This window comes from Genypterus blacodes, unplaced genomic scaffold (assembly GCF_046128005.1).
Source record: "Genypterus blacodes isolate CSIRO-AG114 ecotype Tasmania unplaced genomic scaffold, CSIRO-AGI_Gbla_v1 ptg000032l_1, whole genome shotgun sequence".
In the NCBI taxonomy this organism is placed as follows: domain Eukaryota; kingdom Metazoa; phylum Chordata; class Actinopteri; order Ophidiiformes; family Ophidiidae; genus Genypterus; species Genypterus blacodes.
Genome location: NW_027466845.1, coordinates 6,265,722 through 6,285,901, shown reverse-complemented (window position 1 = coordinate 6,285,901; position 20,180 = coordinate 6,265,722). Strand labels below are relative to the sequence as shown.

Genomic DNA, 20,180 nt, shown 5'->3' with positions numbered 1-20,180 from the left:
ACAGTGTCCTGTCCTCTAGCTCAAACTTTCAAATGTAGTCAAATTCGATATGCAGAAATTAAAAGATGTGAAAAGTATTTATGTGTAACTCATATATGCTTCTTTTAAATGTGAGGCAGATGAATGTGCTTCTGTCCTTTTTAGTGACCATCATATTTACAACTGCTGGATTGAAACTGTCGCAAGATTATAATGATCACGTTTGATCCAAGCCACTCACTGATCTTGACATCCGTTGTGTTTCCTGCATAGAATAAAGTATTTATTCAGTCAAAGGGTCACTTCACCCAATTTACAACAAATCACAACACATTTTGGGACACTTGTTTTGTAGAAAAACATTTTAAAAAATATGTTTAAAGTGATTAATTATCCATAATTGCAGCCCCTAATATGTTTGGGAATTTGGTTTACAATATGTCAACACAATGAATAAGTAAATAAATGACAGAACTATGTTTCAGTGCAATACACTGTAATATTTCAAACTAAGAGACCTTGGAAATATCGACTTCTGTTCCGGGATGGAAAAATCCTTCTGGCAGTGGCTTCACTGAAAGCTCTCCGGCTCCTCGGGCTCATTCAGAATCTGGACGGGCTGTGGGAAGGACGTTTTTCACCTTGTCTCCAAGGCTGCTTCTCAAATACAAGGTTCTTTCCATTTTTGTGGTTTCACCCTCTAAACTCGTCTCTCCGGGAGACAAAGCACAAAGGAAACTTCACTCAAATGTTGCCTGCACTGTCTCAGCACAGCCTGTTATGACCTACAGTGGACAGAGAGCTTTGTCCTCCCCGTTCAGACACCGTTCATGGAAAATAGGCAATTACCTAAATGTGCCTTTTACTGTCATGTCCATCAATATGAATTACAGCAGAGTAAACTTCAAATAATGCAGAACAAGTATCTTCCTTCCCTTCTTCATATCCTCTTGATTCATTAGTTAGATGATATCTAAAGCTGCAGCATTAACCTGCTGACACATCTGATGCTGTGCTCGAGTTGTATCGGAAATCAGTAAGTACTTTATTTACAAATTGTAATCGAACGCCTATTTACAAGCGGATACCTAGAGATTCTTGAAGCTACACACATTTATCAGTTGCGACTTGTATGGCGTGACCTTTTCACCTTTTGATGGAAGAAATGGTAAACAACCGATCTTCTGAAACTTTGTGTTTATACACTCTAGGCATTGATACCACCTTCAAAGGAGCTCTCAAACGCAGCATTGATGCTGTCATAGAAATCTGTTCTATTAATGTCATTTAATAGTATGCTTGACGTTGCTTGACGATTAGGAACACTGGCTTGTTTGACAATGTGTTTACCTTCACACTTTCTCTGTAGACATTCTCAAAATGTTTTTTGTTTACAGGAATTGCAGTGTGTGCTCTTGGTTTTATTTCTTTCAAGTGGCAGCAATTGTGGTTATCATGGCAACAATGCAACTTCCTGTGTCTGAGTCAAAGTCAGCAGCATTCACTTCCTAAATTAATCTAAAAGTGGACGTGTGTGTGTGTGTGTGTGTGTGCATGTTCACATATCGAAATCTAAACCCATCATATTCATTCAGTCATGCTTTATAGAGTCGTGACCTGTGAGTGTGTGTGCGTGTGTAAGTGAGTTTGCTTCACCCTAAATTTACGTAATATTTCATATTTCACCACTAGAGGCCGAAAAAAACAAGCTAAATTAGCTGACAGTGAAGTGGCCCTGAGCTCAGTATGGCAGAGTTTGTTGTGGTGAAATAAGTTGTTCAAACCCTTTTTTTAGAGCAATTGTTGGCTGTTATTTGGAAGTTGATATGTTTGTTGTCATAACGTGTACAAAGAGGAGATATAGATAGGCATCACTTACACACACACACACATCAGGAAATACACACAAACACGCGCACAGAGCAAATACCCTAAACACTGCTTCAATACACCGCTATGAACCTCGTCAGTCGCCTCTCAGACAGACAGGAAATGTGTGGGAAATGAGAAGTGGAAACATAAAAAAAACACACCAGACCTGACTGACTATTTAAAACCCTCTGTGCCACACAATGCAGACACACGCAAACACACAAGCTCCTTCCTCCAAATTTGCCCCAATTGATCCTAAAAAGAATGACCTGGCGTTCAACATTTTGGCCACCTTCTGCACACACACATACACACACACTCTCCCACACACACCAACAGCTCCAACTGGCTCCCTTGTTTTCCTCTCCACGGCTGAATGATGTCGCTGATTTCATCCTGACCTCTGTTTTCATGGTAACTGCTTTTGTTTTGGTTTTTGCTTCGAATCTTTGCTCATCTCTCGCATCTGGCATATGAGTCAGCAAACAACCCATGAAAAAACATGACCTGGCAACAAAAGTAATAATTTTACGAGTGTAGATGATGGATCCCTTTAGCTCGCACAATGGAAAGTTTATTTTCCCATAAAGTCATCGTTTTATTCAGCCTCAATTCATGTATTCTTCTTCCATTAACATTTTGCACAAACTCGGTGCTGAGTGCAACTGAAGTGAAGCCAAATTGGTGCTTCACACACACCCACACACCCACACACCCACACACCCACCCACCCACCCACAAACACACACACACACACACACACACACACACACCCACACACCCACCCACCCACCCACCCACCCACAACACACACACACACACACACACACACACACACACACACACACACACACACACACACACACACACACACACACACACACACACAGAGTATATAACTGTATATAACAGATTTTAGGCTCTGCAGACAGTCAGCAGTGAAATTCCTCTTTCAAATTCTCATCCGAAGTGTTGATGTGTGTGTGCTGGTCACAGCCCACCCTGTCTGAGAGAGCAGGCAGCAGAAAAAGAGGGACAACGGCTCCCTTTGAGAGGCTGACTGGTGTGGGATACCAGGAATATTTGACAGCGGCTGCAGATCTCTGCTGAGCACACAGAGGCTGAGCTGTCAGCTGTTAACCGCAGAGGAGCGTGTGCGTGCAGCAAGGTGGAATGAGGAGGAGCCACAGAGATATGACCTTCAGGTGCAAACAAAGTCAAAGGAGGAACGCCTGTACAGCTGAAACTCAGATCACTTGAGGGAAATAAATTCAAGGCAGATGGATTCATGTGGCCACAACAAAGTAACGATGATTCGGAAGCTAAAATGTCTTCAGAAGCAGCAGACCAGCTCAGTTTTCCTATGATGTCAGGGGAGCTGTAAATACGCTTACGCACCAGAGACGAGACATGGCAGGTGGTCTGAGATGATGTCATGTGAAACGACTTCGCTTTATGTAAAACTAAACCCGCAAAGCTGTTTACAAGTTGAGCAGAGCGACGGGCTATTTGTGGTCAGCTGTTTTTATCATCTTTGACATGTTTCAGTGCTTCTTGGGACATGTGCGGGACACAGGCAGCTGATTAGAGCTGCTGATACCATCTAGGGGATGACACAGTCGGGTGCACACATGCATACAGGGCCTTCCTAGGATGAAGATATGGATCATACACAAATTTGGGGGCTTTTTGCTTTCTATAACCTTTGCAAAACAGATTTGCTTTGTTGTGTTTCTAACCTGTTTGATGCAGCTGTTGTCAAGGAGAAGAAAAGTATCTGCTGATTGTTTTTACATGACATCATCAAGGAAATTATTTCAATGAGCCATTTCTGTTTACTTTGTAACTGACGTGACTGTGAACAACATAAGCTGAACCAGCAGAGTTCAAGAGGTTAAAGCAACCAACTTCAAACATGTTCTGTAGTCCTGCCCTTCAGCGGTGTGTTTGCCCTCATGCTGCTGTACAAACCCTCTGTTACCTTCCACCAGCTCATCAGTGATCCTTGTTAAAGCTGTCAGAGAGGAACACAGACCCCTGCTGTGAAGAAGCAGTGCCACACTGTTGATGCAAGCTAATTGGCTGAGCTGAATCGTTTAAAATGTTGCTTCCCTCTGGGATTCAATGACTGGAGGAGCTTTGATGTTTTCTGACCTGGCATTATAGTGTCTGAAGTGATTAAGTTCAGCTATACAGTAGTGAGGTCCACCATCACACCTGGTTATTCCCCTGAGGACCACCAGGCAACATCTGAACCCAATCAAAGTCAACCACCCCCCACTGTGCACCCCACGCTGCCCTCAGGACGAAGAAATACGGCCCCCGTTAGAATGTAAACACCATGATGTCGTCCTCCAAGGTTTTCCACTGATTAGGCCTCTGTTACTTTTAATGAGTGCTGCGTTTTACTTAATTTATGGCGACATTCAACTGATTTATATTTTGGCCCTGTTGGCTCTTAAAGCTTGTGACGCACGGCACAGATGTAACTTGTATTCTCACCAGGTTTCTTGTAGACCCCTAACCTAGTTACTGAAACCACATTTCCTGTTTGCATGGCATTTTAGAAACCAGGTCACTGCTGAAACCGGGTATCTGAAATGTACGTAAACACATATGTTGATGTTGTTAAAAGCTAATGTTTTGCATTGAGCCTGGTTTATTCGTCAACAAGACTTCAGATTCTTAACTACCAATCAAAGTTCATGGTTGGATTGTGTCACTACTGCATCTCATGTTAGCAGTTCAGACACCAGCAGCATCTGGAGAACGTTGCTTACGTACCTGCGGTCCACGTAGATGGCGTGGGAGGAGCTTCTGACTGCGATACCTCAAAGTATCGACAGTACGGAGGTGCAGATTCCATAGTGGCGGTGTGAAATTCCATCATCGGCAAAGATAGATGTGCAGACGCGATTTTATGTGTATTACAAGAAGAAACCTCCTCCAAGTTGTGGTTTGGAGTTCAGCCATCTGATTCACTTATTTTCTCTTCATTGATTATAGTATCAAGAGGGAAAAGATCCAAGATGAGGTAGCAGAGGACTCATTTCTCAGAGAGGCTTTGGTCGGATCCAAACTCTTTGCTCCTGAGATCCTTTTTTTCCCTCCATGTTCAGGCTTTTTTACAGGATTCTAGCTTCATACCGCAGACCAGAAATATGTCTCACCACCTTCCCTGGTTTCCCTCCATTATCCACTGTGTTAGACTTTGCCCTCCTTTTCCAGCTTTTCTCACTTTGCTCAAAGTTTTCTCCCTCTTAACTATTTCTTGCTCCTCATTGATCATATTCCAACACACGGAGATCGGCTGTATGTGACACATCTTAGAATTCTACGCAGGAACCGGGAAAAGGATTTCTGTGAATTGGGAATAAAATCCCTCCGGTCCTCATCTGACCCTCATCTCTTCCCAAACATTAGATCGAGTTTAGCTGTAAGAAGTGACAACTGGATGAAAAATGAAGACTGAAAAATGAAGACTGAAAACTAAAGCCGATCCTACAACTTTCAAGTGACATATGATATAACTATTCCTCAGAAAGATTAAATGTGATTAATTGGCGATAGCCTGCTTAATCAGTATATGCCAGGAAGTTGTCTGAGCACATGAACTGTAGATAAACACACACACAAGCCTTATGCACCTGATTCTTTTTGTTTATTGACGTTTCCCAGTGCCCAATTTAATGTGTCCTGTCTGTGTGTTTTCACCTGTTATCCCAAGTTACTCTCAAGAACCTTGGATACAATGGATATATTATATGGTAGGAAAACCTGTAGGACATGGGATGGAGAGCTTTGCTTTAGAGGCTGACTTGGTGGTATATGGTCTCGCTCTAAAGTATTGGGGTACAGTGGTAAAGTAAACAATGAAGAGAAGATTTGCTTTCATAATGGCAAGTTTCTCGCCACAAATTGGTTTGGTTCTGTGCGGATTTGTGTTGTTTTTCCAAATTCTTGGAAGCGGCAGAGTAGCGGTTGATCTTTCACCTCACTCATCAAGTGTAAAAACAGCCTGTGTTTATTCATCTCATCAGCTGGTGGTGCAACTCCTGTTTACGCCGAGTTTCAACTAATGTGACCAGAGTTTGAATTCAGAGGTACGTTCGTATTATTTAAGAAAAATAATACAACAAAAAAAGGAGGAAACGGGTAATAACTTTAACACCACATACGTCTAAGTTTATGGTCTTTACGTTGGCCTGCAGTCAGGTTTTGCTGTTCTGCTCTCTATTCCTAAGAGACGAAGAGCAAATGGGAAAATCATATGTTTCATACCTCATAAATATCCAAGTCACTGGAAGATAAACTACATCATTCCCTCAGACATGAAACCGCAAAACCAGAACTGGACAAATAAGCTTCTGCGATCCACAGAGGGAGCATCTATACCAGTGATGAATTGTGTTGCACATTGAAGATTTGTACATAAAGAGTATGTGGTGCTTTTTCAAGACACCGCTCACCAAGAATAACGTTTAACCGTCCACTACCTCACATACAACAGCAGTTTTCCTTGAAATCACGGAGCAAGTAGCCTGCATTCCAAAGTTTATGGAAGATAATTCCCTCTTTACCCATATCGGCCTGGCCCATAATCGCACTGCTTTGGGCCGGCTCCTGTCTGTGGAAAAATATCTCTATTGAGAGCTTTAAAATGATTTATTGGGATTTACAAACCTGAGCACAAACCAGCACTCATGTCATGAGTCACCAGTATATTGTATTTGTTGGGTATCAGAAGCCACAGTTAATGAATTATGTCCTGGTCTCCACCAGCATTTAAGGGAAAATTCCCTCGCCTACTCCTCCTCATTCCTTTCATATACTTGTGGTGGTGGGTGGGGGGGGGGGGGGTAAAATCAGCACACAATCACAAACAAAAATCAAAGGTTCCCCTATGGATCCTAAACACTGAGGAGCTGTATTTTCACAGCTGGAGAGTTTAAATTGTGTGGGTGTGCAAGGCCCCAACTGGAGCCATACCATAACTCTTCTCTGTTACAGGTTACGACTGGACGATCCCTACGACCCCAATTTCCAACAGAATTACACTGCAGAGGTTTATTTTAGAGCTGTAACACTAATAGCCCATGTAGACTTTCTTCACATCTATCATGGATGTATGGATGGACTCCTCACACAATAATCGTATTCCTCACTGAAATAAAATTTATTCAGCACTAATGCATCCAACTATTATAAAATACTGCAAAAAAACACAACCCACATTTCACTGTTTAATTTTCATTTCCCCCCCAGGTTAAAAACTTTCCATAAAGTAGATACTACGAAAGATATTATATACTGTATTATTACAGAATAACATAATGTATAACATTACTGTAGATCCTTGTGTTCAACACAATAGAACAGAAATAAGCCCTGAAAGAATCTCTTTTGGCGCTCTTTTAACTTGACAGAGCATGAATACAGAATACGTATGATAAAGGAATTCTGGTATGAAACTGTATTGTCGATACAGATATCTATCCAGTGTAAAACAAGCCTCATATATTTCTTGAATAAACATATTTTCCCACGCAGAAATCTGTGGATTTGAGTAGAATTTAGTTTGATTCCAATTCATGACAGCATGAACTTCCAAAGGGAATGGTGACCCCACTGGGAGATACCTTCCCTTCCTTCTGTCGTTCTGTATTTTCTCCCTCTCTGTGTGTGCTGAAATAGTATCCGTGTGAGCAGTTTGCAGTGGCCAGTCAGAGAAATCACCTCCAGCTTAACTCTATGCGCTGCTCACCCCAAATCACAACCTTCTATGAGTTTCCAGACCCCCGACCCCCAAAGTTACAATAACAACTTTCTAGCCTCAGGCTGGATTTTCCTTTAAAAAAAAGTTTCCTTCTGAAAAGTCTGTTTCCTCTCCATGCCTTCACGCTGTATATTTTTTAAAACCTTGGTCTGTCACTTTTTAGAATAATATTCCACGAGCCACGATCCGAGCAAATTCACATGTGAGAAAGCGTATACTGCACATCACAGACACAACACAAGTGAGTGTGTCTGTTCAAAGTTTACATTCTGATACACCTTTATCCCTCCTTGGTTATGCCTTGTTCTCACATTACACGCACATATGTGAGCTTTGAGTCTGTGCCCAGGTGGTTCTTGGCAAGGCATTTGTATGTACCAGAGTCTGAGGCTGTGGGCTTCTGGATGATAAGGGTGCCCTGTGGATGGAGCAGCTCGCTACCCAAAGGACGGCCCTGCCCCGCTGTAGACAGTACAGAAGCATCGGGCAACTCCCAGGTGATCTCTGGTTTAGGGATCCCCATGGCGACGCAGTTCAAGTGAAGAGGAGCACCAGCCACAGCCTTCACAGTGGGAGGTGGAGCTGTTGTGATACGGGGAGGGTAGGCGATGATAGCGACAGGGACATTGAGAACTGCCTCCCCAGCATCACTTCGAGCCCTGCACACATAGTTTCCTCGGTCATGGAGAGTGGTGTCATGAACGACCAGAGTGCCATTGTCCAGCAACTGGTAGCGCCCCAGTACCTGAGGCCGAGTAAGAGTGTGGCCACCAGGAATGGTCCAGTAAATGTTTGGTCTTGGACTCCCATCAGCCAGACAGTGAAGGAAAAGAGGCTGCCCAGACACACTGCGTATGATGCCCCTCGGCCTTGACAGGATGTACGGCTTCTGACCAACCTCCAAGACAATTATCTTCTCTATGTAGCCCAGGAAATTCTTAGCACCACAGCGATACTTCCCAGTGTCCTCTCTGCTCGGGTTATAGATGACTAAAGTCCCATCCTTGCCGAGGTGGTGGTGGGAGCTATGGTTGAGCCCACCAGTAAACCGTGAGCCATTAGGCAGAATCCATATGATCTCTGGCAGTGGTTGTCCATCAGCAGAACAATTCAGAACCGTAGTTTTTCCAGTCCGAGCAATGACACGCTCGTTGAAGGGGTTCTTGAATATTGGCCTTCTGAGCATACTGGTCACCTCCAGTTGAACGACCATTACCGCCTCGCCTCCATCATTCCTTGCAATGCAGATAAACTCGGCTGTATCAGTTGGACGCACATGTCGGATCTCTAATGTTCCATTAAGGTGGACATTAACCCTACTGCCGAAGTAGGGCGCAGAGAGGAAGATGTTATCAGGCATAATCCAAGTTACTGTAGGAATTGGATATCCCTCAGCCTTACAGTCTATTAATTTCCTGGAGTATTTAGGTGCTACATCTTTGACAACAGTCCTATTCTGGCGATGACCATTTATTATTGGCGGATTGCCATCTATATCCAATTTGTAGTCTTTTCTGTTTTCTCCAGCAGGGTTGCGAGCCATACAAACATACTCCCCAGCATCAACTAGTTTCACATCCCTGATATCCAGAGAGCCATTAACGTGCATTAAGTAACGTTCATTTGATGCTGCAATTATGTCATTGGTGGGCAGCATCCATAGGATTTTGGGTTTGGGCTCTCCAAGTGCTTCACAGTCAAATCGGACATTCCCTCCAGGCCTCACCGTGGCATGGGTCCGGCTGGGTGGACGTATCCTGGGGGCAGCGATCACCACTGTGATATGGACGTGCATCTCGTCCTTGCCAATCTGGTTCTCAGCATAGCAGGTGTAGTCCCCTTCCTCAGAAATACCAACCTAGGGAAATATATTATATGATCAATGTTTTTTTTTTTTATTAAAGATCATGGTGTTCTTACAAAGGAAGCTTCAAGCATACCTGGTTGACGTAGAGCGTTCCATTGTCGAATAGAACGTACCGCCGTGCTCTTGCTCCTCCAACGCTGCTGTCCGACTGCAGATCACTGTTGACCATTGTACCATCTGGTAGACCCCAGGAGATCTCCGGCTTTGGAGCCCCGGAGGCTTTGCAGTCAACCTTGAAGTCATTCCCAAAGGGCACCCGCTTTTTGGTGTTCGCCTTGGGCTCGATCTTGGCTGGCTTCATCGAAACACTGACCCTCATGAGTTGGAGGTCATCGCCAATCTTGCTTCGCGCCACACAGAGATATTCTCCAGCATCTTTGTCACTCACAGTGTTAATGACAAGGGTGCCGTTATCCAGGGCCTGGATTCTACTGCCCATTCTGAAGACAGACAGAAAAGAGACATAAAATGTGTTATTTATTGTCAATTGAAGACAAAATCAATAAATGTACATACAGATACAGAGAGTTTGTATAAATGTACCACATCCACTTCACAGTAGGACTGCATTGAGGAATAATTTGAATTATAATACTCTATGTCCACTTTAATTCTTAATTTAAAAATCATTCATATAGGTTTTATATTTTGACTAGTTGGTATAAAACATAAAGATAAAACAGATGGTAGTCTTACCGTGCTAATTACTGTGAATGTTCAATGCGTTTAAGATTACGTGGTTACTTCGACTGTTTACTTTTCTGATTGTCTGTCACTGAAATGTCTTGCAACCCAATACTAGGATGAGATCTTTCTTTCCTCGCATATGTAAATAGCTTTGAGGAAAACCTCTATATTCATAAACTTGCATTTGGTAACAGTTGAACATCTTTGTCTTGCGTGCAGTTAAATTGCTTTGTGGTTGCAGAGAAACCTTCAAATATATTAAGATGGACAATAATGGTGAAAATGGAATCATAAAACACACATTTACATAAATTCTCCGAGGATGTTGAGGAGAATAAGGATTTTCTGAACTGACCAGCAAACGCCACTGGCAACAGCAGTGAATTGAACAAAACCAGCATTGTTTGTTGAAACTAAACATCCAGTTTCTTTCCAAAGCTGTTTTTCTCTAGTACATTCAGTCAAACAAATTCTTTACGCATATATGGAGGCCATTGTCTGTATGCTGGAATTCTTACATTGCTTTAAATTTCCTCTACTTCCTTCACTTTTGACTGAAAATAATTATAAAGAATATTGTTTTACCCTTTATCTGCAACATGCATCACACTATCACTGCCCTCGTGGTGTTACATTTCATGAGACCAAAATCCAAAGATCTCCCCAGCAATCCTCTGACCTCTGAGTGAGCCAACTCACCTAGAAGTCAGCTTTAATCATTATATTGCCAGTGTTTTCATTTAGATTTAATTTAATTATGCCTTAAATAGGTACGGAAAAGCCCATTCTATGATTTCACACGTATGTATTTAACCAACACATCAAAACATGGACACTGAGTGTGTAGGAGGTGGATAAACCAAAGGTTCAAGGCAAGAAACCAAAAATGGAGAAGTATTAAAACTCAAGAATGAGAATAAGAAACATTTTAGCAGTATGAATACAATAATATCCACAGATGTTTCATTTTTCAAGAGAACATCTCCATGTGGTGTGGAGGACTTGCTGAAAGTCAAAAACTTGTTTGTTGTTGAAATGTGCCTGGTTAGCAAATTCCAGGACTAGCTGCTCAGAGAAGAATTTTACTTCTGTTCTTAAAAGTGTCAAATGCACTGCCTCGATTCAAAATATTTTAGCTTTGATCTTTCTGTGAATTTGACAATAATCAATGTATTTTACCTGTGCCACTGGTCCACCACAGCTTTAGACGGCAGTCTCCAGATGATCCTGGGTTTGGGGTCTCCTGTGGCTGAACACATCAGTCTCAACTGGTCCCCATATGACAACTCCGTCATTCGCTGGGACGTCGCCACTATCTGAGGTGGAGACTCTTGCTTCTCTACCGTCACCGTCACCACCCTTCGTTCTGAGCCAGTAGAACTGGTGGCAATACATTCATATATCCCACTGTCTGTTTGAGTCACATCTTTAATGAAGAGGGTTCCGTTTTTGTATGCTGATACTCTTGTGACACCAGGGTACATGTTCGATGCGACTGACCCATCATAGAGCACCCAGTGAATAGTAGGCTGAGGGCTACCATGGCCAGTGCAGGGCAACCACAGTTGTTGGCTCACACTGGCCCTAACATGCTGTCGTTTCTCTTCGAGGATACCGGGGGGTGCTGCCACAACCTGCAGACGGACAGTAGCAGTATCAGCTCCAGCTGAATTACTAGCGATGCATTTGTAATGACCTCTGTCATAAACAGATGCCTGCTGAATGACCAACGTTCCTTCAGAGGTCACTGAAACCCTTCCTGTCTCCTTATTATGACCCCTAACTTGGGTTCGATTTGCCAGGATCCAGGAGATCGTAGGTGTTGGTCGACCCTCTGCTTTGCATTTCATCTCCACTGTGTTTCCTGTGTGGGACTTGATCTCCCGTACTTTTGGCTCCAGGATACGTGAGGGGTAGGCCACTACAGAGAGGGTGATGAGCAGTTTGTCTGATCCCTGATCATTCTCAGCTAGACAGATGTACTGTCCACGATCCTTCATGTTTGCATTCTGGATGGAGAGCGTGCCATTGTTCAGCACCTCAAACTTGCCCATCTTCCCCTTAATGGTAATTGTACTTCCTGAAAAAAGACAACACACCTAGTAAATGCATAATAACTACTTTGTTTTGTCAACCTAGCTGAAACTTGATAACAATACCTTCCCGTCTAATTAATGAAACTGTACCTGTGGTTGAAGAGAAGCGTTTCCAGGTGATAGCTGGCTGAGGGTTACCAACAGCCTCACATGGCAGGAAGGCATCCGAGCTGGACAACACCGTGAAGCTGGCTGCATTGCCCCCAACTATTTTGGGCTTTGTGGATGGGTCAAAACCCACAGTATTTGGACTTGTAGCCTCATTGCTAGTGATATGATCATAAGCACTAGAGATGGTGTCATGTGTGTCTTCGCTGTATGGCACAAGGGCACTGGTGTATTCTTGTTCTTCTGTAAGCATGGTCGTTGTGTCATAACGAGGGGGTTTCTCAGTAGGCCTGATTCGCCTAATTAAAGGCTTGCGTGTGTTGTGACCATTGTTCCTCTGTGTTGGCGGTCTGATGTTGCTCTGAACTCTGTTCTGATGTATTGTATAAGTCCGTTTTGTGGTAGTTGGTACAAATGTGGTGGTAGGGTTAAATGTGACTGAGGTGATTATAGGAGTCTTGGTAGTAGTGTGATCTAGTGAACTGCTAATTGTGAATTTGTTCCACTCATCTTCCTCATATCGTTCAGTGTCCACTGAGGTTTGGTCAGTGGACACCTTAATGGCAGTTCTGTCTGCTTCCCTGGTTGGTGTATACAGGGGCTTGGAGACTGAAACAGTCCGCTGAGGCGGTATGGTTGTCTTCATTGTAGTCTCCATGGCTACAGTCATAGTTGTTACCTCTGTAGTGAAAGCATCAGCTGTGGTAGTAGGGTTCAATTCAACGATTGAAGGTTTCTTGAAGGGTCTCCTCCCCCTAAAGGGCCGTCTCCTCCGCCCTGTCCGTTCTCTTGTGAAACCAGGCCTCTGTCTAACTACAAACGAACCAGACCCAGATGATTCATCTGCTTTTGCCCGTGAAGGTAGTTTGACAGTAGGAGGAGGAGGAATAGTCTGGGATTCTGGTAGTGTTTCAGCAGTGGTGGAGGATCTGGAGTGGGAGGGTGGACTAGTAGTGGTTTGATGATGAAAGCTAGGTCCCTGTGTTGTAAACTCATAATCAGCAGAAGTCAAATCTCCATAGCTATAGTCTACTGAACTCTCTGTGCTTTCTATATGTCTGGTTGGAGACAGAGTCTCTGGTTCAGATAAAGATGGAACAGTGGTTGGAGCAGAAGGAGTTGTGGTTAGGGTAACTGTTGTAGTTCCAGCTGAAGTTGAAGTTGTTGTGGAGATGAATGGTTTCCTTAGCCTGTCTAGATAACTTCCCTTTCGTCTGCCTCCGAATATCCTGTTCCATGGAATTCTTCCACGGATAACTTTAGAAGGGGTAGTTGTAGTTGCTTTGGTGGAAATTAATAGATCCTCTGTTTTGGTCATATATGGATCAGGAGTAGGATCAATGTCAGGGGCATCAGCAGAGGTGATGTAGCCACCAGACATATCTGTCTTAGACTGGGTATGCGTAAATGGAACATTTAAAGTAATGTAAGAGTTACTGGTTGTAGCTTCTGTATCTTGTGCTGCAACAGGTCTCTCTGTTCTGCGTAAGATTGCATTGGAAGAAGCTGTTGATGTGACAAGCTGCAGATGACCTGTCGCTGTCTTCTTCTTGTTGTCATCACAGTCACAGTCTGTAAAAAAGTTCCAGAGAGGTCCACATAGTGAATCAAAATGGAAAGTCATTCTTCAGAACAATTTTCAGAACAACAAATGATTGCTTACCTGTGGTTTTTTCAACTGTATATGGCACAGTAACATTTGTTTCGTTTTTAAGTGTGGGCTGTTTGAGTTTATTGATGAAGGACTGAATGTCGGTGATCCTGTTGGGTTTTATGATCCTCCTGTGCCCTTGGAAGTTCCTCCTGCGTCCTCCTCCTCTGCCATTTTTACGTGGGATGATATGGATCTGCTGTTGGGATATGATTGTGGATCCAGCAGGCAAACGGGGGGATTTGATCCTTTGGGTAGTGTGGAAGGTGATCTCGTCTTGCTGTCTCTCTGTGGTAGTGACAGCTGTGAATGTGGTCTGGCTTTGTGGGTCTCTCGAGGCGTGGACTATTAGCTCCACTGGACCTGGTCCATCCATCATTGGTGTCACATTAGGGTCTGTGACAAAGGATAGTGTCGCCCCAGTGGAGGTCTCTGGTTCTGTAGGTAGGTCTCCGGAGAACTGCAGCTGGGTTTCTTGTGAAGTGTCTGTTACAGTAAGTAGGTTTGAGTCTGTTGTTAGTATGTTATTTGTTGCTTGACCTAAGTTAATCTGACTAGTGTCTATGGTTTCCATGAAAATGGCTTGAAGTGTCCCTGTACTGGTCTGTGTGGTTGTCAGTGTTTCAGTCCACTTGTTGTCTTGCCAAGTTTGTGTAACATCATAGGGGTTTTCTGTATTTAGCTTGACCTCTGTAGGCCTAATGTTGGGGTGAGCTTCAATATAATCACCACCAGAGCCAATTTCCCCATCACCTGAAAGAGAGGCATCAGAGTATTCATGTTTTACCTTTTCTGCACCAGTGTTTCTTCTTGATCCATGCTGATAATTTTTTAAAAGTTGAGCAACTTTTTCTGCGTCTACTTTTCTGCTTGTTTTATCGAAAACCCTCCCACTGTTCCCTCCACGTCTGCTGCTGCTGAAACCTCTCCCTCTGAGTCTACTTCCTCTGCCCCTTGATCTGAATCGTGGGTAGGGTTTATCTGAGGTAATGGTCCTCGATTCCTGAGTTGTTCCTTCTATGGAAGTGAATGAGTGGATCTCATTTAAGATGACTTTGTTGTCAGCTAAGCTGGGCTCCACCTTAAACTCCATTCCCCCAGAACCCTCATTTTTCAGTACTGCCTTCTTTGGCCTTTCTCCAGTCACTGTTACTTGAGACACTAGCAGGTCAACTCCCAGCTGATTAACAACCAAGCACCTATAAAATCCTGTGTCCCTCTCTGTGAGACCTTGAATCACAAGGGTTCCATTCTTGTACACTTTCCTGTTCCCGTGAGACTTGTCCAGCACTGAGTGGTCAGGGAGTATCCACTGGACCAAGGCGTTGGGACTCCCTGTGGAGCCACATTCAAAAAGCACATTTTCATCGATAGGTAGTGAGAGTTGCACTCCATTGACCTCAGCTTCTTCCACATCATGAGAAACAACTGTCACCCGAAAGCTGAGCATATCTGCATCCAGGTAGTTTGTGGCAATGCACCGGTAGAGACCAGTATCTGAGGTATCAGCTCCACGTAAAGTGAGCTTTCCATCAGCAGTGATTATGATTCTTCGGTCCTCAGTGGAGAAAGGTGCCCTGACCTTACTTCCATCCGGTAAAATCCACTCCACCAAAGGTTTTGGCTCACCCACGATTTCACAGTTCAACTGCACCACACCACCTATCGGGTAAAATGAAACAACAAATGTGATGAAGTATTTTTTACTGTCGTTTGTGTAACACTTTAATGCATTACTTACGGTGATAATTAATAGTGAGATAAATAGTGAGATATAATCATATATGATTTTATTTACGTCTTTCAATTACATCTGAACTTGGTCACGGAATTTCCCTAATATAATTTAGTTCCATTAGGGCTCAATTGAAAGGCCTACAAACCTGGTTAGTGATGTCAAAATCATCAACAATACTCCAACAAAAACAAAAAAGACCTTGTGGTATAATCATCCATTAGTATCACGTAAAATCTGTATTAAATAGTTCCAAAGTAAATATTGATTAATGCAAATTAATGGATATTTAACTCTGTGTTGGTGTCCGTACCATGTCAGTTGATTTTACCTGTCTGTGTTTATGTTAACTTTTAAGTTTTGCACTGTAAGGCGACCATAGGTGTCTTGAAGAGTGCAAATAAAATGTCTTCTTTACTTCTTTTACTACAATGAATGAAGGTCGTATTAATTATGATACAGTTTATTCAGGATGAATCTATAACTCTCACCTGTGAGTACAGTGTGCTCAGTCTTGGTCTCATTGTCTCGTTTAATCATGGTCCAGGAATAATGGCCCTTCTTAGGTTTTGTGTTTTCCACACGTAGGTTGACAACAGACCAGTACTTAATGTGTAAAGTAGAGAAAGTGGTTGTAGTCCGGTCAAGTTGGAAATTAACCTCCCCCTGCATCAACCATGCAGGCGAGGCTTTAATATGAGACACAATGTCTGTATGGATCGCCTCCTGACCATCCATAGGTTTAATCTGGCTATACCTATACACCATCTCTGGGGTCCTGGCCAGCATCAAACCCCTCTCAAGTCTCATGGGAGAGTCGCTGTAGGTGGCCAAGATGCGCCATAGCTGCTGTATATGTTCATGGTCAACGTTACAGACCAGAGATGTAATTATACTGGCTGTTAGCACTGTGGCATTGCTTTCCCCCTCCTCCTCCACAGTTAAAGTCATGTTTTCAAAAGCAGAGGGCCTCTGGACTGTACAGGATATGCTGGCATCATTGTAAAACTGATCAGTCAGGTTCATCTGTATGGAACCTAATGGGGCAATAAAGTCCTTAGGAGTAACTGCAGTGAAGTCTCCATCATCCAGGCTAATGTTTTTCTGCTTGAGATGGTTGTGGATCCAGGGTTTGGTGCAAATGAAGGCATCACTGGTGAGACGGGTGAGAGGTTTGCTGTGGTTGGGTTCAGGATTTTCACAGACAGGGCACAGCAGGCTTCTGGGATTCTTCTTGTCTTGCTTGCATTTCAGCACACCTGGAAACATTCCAATTAAGTGTTACAGTGTTTAGATAGTTGCATAACAGAAAGGAACATTTATAGAATCTACACTATAGGCCAGGGAAACCAAAAGACGATTAGTAAAATTGGGATAAAAACCCATTATACAGAAGAATATATGAGATACTTGGCTTTCACAATAACCAAATCACAAACTGCATAACTATATAACTTTAGTTCCTCCGTGTGTTTAGTACATTATTTTTCCGTGGAAGATAGGATGTCTGTCTCTATTGACGTATCTGCTAAGATATATGTGTTTTTCTTGGATAAGCCTTCCTTACCGGCCTCTATATTGAGCACTGGGTGAAAACACATTCTACTTTAAATTTCAGAGTAGAATAAATTATTAAAGTAGTTATGCATTTAGCAACTCTGCCAGATGTTCTTCAGTAAAACTGCCAACAAATCTGGTTCCACTCATGGTTCAGATTAAGGGATATTTTTGTATTGTACAGAGCAAAGTGTTTCAGAGTGCCTTTCCCATTAGCTATGACCCCAGTGCTACTGCAGAGTGAGCAAGCAGAAGCTCTCTAAATACTCACACTGGTACCAAACAAACAAACTCTCCTACAACTCACCTGAGTTTCTCTGCGCAAACTCTGGGAACCACTTCATCCGGCAGTCACATGTCCAAGGGTTTCCATGGAGGAACAGGTTCTCTAGCTGTGTGCAGCCTGAGAAAATATCTGCTGGCAGGCTGGTGAGGAGGTTGTCTGACAGGTGGATGCTCCTCACTAAGGACACTTTGAACACCTGGCTGTATCTCTGTGTGATGAATGTGTCTGGATGGAGCTGCTGGAGCTGGTTACCCTCCAGATGAACCAGCTGTAGATTGGTCAAACCATGGAAAGCTTCTGGGCTGATGAACTCGATGCGGTTGTGATCCATGTGAAGTCTTGTCAGACTCTCCAGGCCTTTGAGTGTCTCCTTGTTGATTTCCTTTACTTTATTGTAAGACATCTTCAGAACCTGTGGGAATATGATCGATTATTATTGATTATATATAATTATATACATATCAATCACACATCAATTGAAGCAGATGGCATATCTGCTCAGAAATACTGATCTTTACTCTCTCTCTCTTTCTGTGTTTGTGTGTCAAGTTTGTTATTAAGTTATAGTATTCACATTAGTATGAGAGAGACATGACATTACCTGTAAGGACTTGAGGTCTAGGAATGCTCTGTCCTCAATACTGTGGATATTGTTGCTATGCAACATCAATAGCTCTAAGTGGCTGAGTCCGGAAAGTTCAGTTTCTCTCAAGACAGTTAAGCTGTTGTACCTAAGGCAGGGAAATGAAAAAACAATGTCAGCTTAAAATGGTAATCAATGAGTGGGGATTTCTATTAATTATTCAAGTGTCTGTGTTCATACTTGTTTCTCATATCTGTTTGATCCCTGTTGGCAGTACATGTGGAACTCTAAATAGTTTGGTTGTGGCAAGAGGTGGAATAATAACAATATAACAATGTCTGCATATTCTGATAAATGATGTGTGATTTAGTCTGAATCACAATAACTGCCAGTAAACAACTCCTTCTTCACCATGAAGATTGGAAACAAGTAAGTAAGTGCCAAAAAGGGGCTCATTCATAATGAGCAAAGGTGTTGGAAGCCATATTTCTTTGGCAGACACATTAAGCATTTGGCCTGATATAAAGAGATAACACAATAGGAGAAAACACAGGGACTTGGACAATATCAATATTACAATCCTATCAAACTAAATGATCTTGCATGTGGCTTCCAGCTGGAGGATGGTTGTAATCAAGCATGGTACATCATTTTAACATCTAAAATGCAGCTTTAATGAGCTCAGTCCTAATTAGGGGTTTAATGCTTAGCTGTGTGACTTTTCGGAGTAAAACCTTTTGGCAACACAGCAAACAAAAACAGAAACAGACACATTTGCAAGTTCTTGATGACAATTAAATACATCCTTTGTGTAAAGCATGCCGTTTAAACATGCAGAATAGTTAGCTGTCCATCCCACTATAGTTTATCTGTAAAAACAACTTTATTATGAAAAGCTCTGTTTTTAGCTACATTTTGAGAACTAAAGAAGAGTGAAAGTCTGGCGCCACAGTGAAAACCTGCTCACAAAATGAGTTAGGTTGAATTAAGTTAATGTCAGTGGGACTCTGAAGACTCTTGTGTGTGCAGCTCTTCATCCAGAAATCCAGTCATTTTTCTTCATCTTGAGTATACGAAGTTGTAAAGAAGGAAGCTCACCCAAGATTTACTCGGTGCGTAGCTGGCGGGATGCGTTCAGGTACCGCGGTCAGGTACTTGAAGGCGCATTGCACTTCGGCGGGATCGTGGCAGACGCATGACCGGGGGCAGCTACCGCTGGCCGGCGACGCGACGGCCAGAACAAACACCGCCGCCCACAGCACCAGCAGCCACCGCCGCAGGTATGAGCCACTGCGAGCACACACACGCATCATGCACGGGGCTGGAGCCACAGCTGCTCCGCTACCATGAATGGAATCCTGCCGGAAAATAACCTGGGTGAAGGATTAGCGATCTTATTTAGTCTAAATTTTAGTTCATATTCAACAAAATTGGTCATACAAAAACGTAACCTGTGTCATAAATGCACTTGTTGAAACTTTTATAAATAAGTGTTATTCTCCTCACCGCTCCTCAGCAGTCGTAGCAAGGTAAATTATCGGATTTGTAGCGATTTAGGATGAGAGGAGGTCCACGTCAAGTGTCTGTAATCCAGTAGAGTGACTCCTGTGATGAAAAGCGGGAGCTACAGGAGGAGCAGGAGGTGCAGGAGGCATCTCTCTCCGTATGTGAGCGCCTGTCTGAGGGCTCCATTCGGGCTCCCCCGCCCCCTGTAATCCGCTGAAACGCAATCCCGTGAGTGAAGCAGCCACAATAAACTACTTAGAGGTCAGATCACTAAACCTCACAATAGTCCCAGGCTGTCTATCACCCAAAATATAGAAACTAATTGTGTATTATTATTTATTCAGATAATTCAGAGGTATTTCAGGATTCCAAACCACGAAATCCCCTCTAAGAACACTTCTTTGGAAGAGGCGTCTCCCTCTTTCGCCCAGATTTGTGCTTCATCTTTCCCCTCTTGTAGCAATAAAAAGTACAAGA

At 43.1% G+C, this 20,180-nt stretch overlaps 1 protein-coding gene across 2 annotated transcripts; it reads right to left on the bottom strand.

The window, feature by feature from the left end:
• Positions 1-6,891: 6,891 nt before the first annotated feature.
• Positions 6,892-19,507, bottom strand: igsf10 (immunoglobulin superfamily, member 10). Of its 2 annotated transcripts, XM_076146212.1 has the most exons (9): positions 19,296-19,507; positions 18,216-18,345; positions 17,636-18,026; positions 16,263-17,030; positions 14,049-15,698; positions 12,368-13,957; positions 11,361-12,261; positions 9,568-9,934; positions 6,892-9,485 (listed from the first exon to the last, which is right to left on the bottom strand). In XM_076146212.1, exons 1-9 carry the CDS (start codon positions 19,505-19,507, stop codon positions 7,935-7,937), a joined length of 7,560 nt encoding a protein of 2,519 aa, XP_076002327.1. In that variant the 3' UTR covers positions 6,892-7,934. The 2 variants fall into 2 exon arrangements, with proteins under 2 accessions (XP_076002327.1, XP_076002328.1); XM_076146213.1 differs by lacking the exons at positions 14,049-15,698; positions 16,263-17,030; positions 17,636-18,026; positions 18,216-18,345; positions 19,296-19,507 and having other exon boundaries at positions 11,361-12,241; positions 12,363-13,132.
• Between the last annotated feature and the right edge of the window lie 673 nt (positions 19,508-20,180).

Coding starts and splice junctions, on each gene's coding strand:
- igsf10 (XM_076146212.1), bottom strand. CDS start 19,507: ATGCGTGTGTGTGCTCGCAGTGGCTCATACCTGCGGCGGTGGCTGCTG. Junction 17,031..17,635: donor GTTTGCGCAGAGAAACTCAG/GTGAGTTGTAGG, acceptor GAATGTTTCCAG/GTGTGCTGAAATGCAAGCAA. Junction 12,262..12,367: donor ACGCTTCTCTTCAACCACAG/GTACAGTTTCAT, acceptor GTCTTTTTTCAG/GAAGTACAATTACCATTAAG.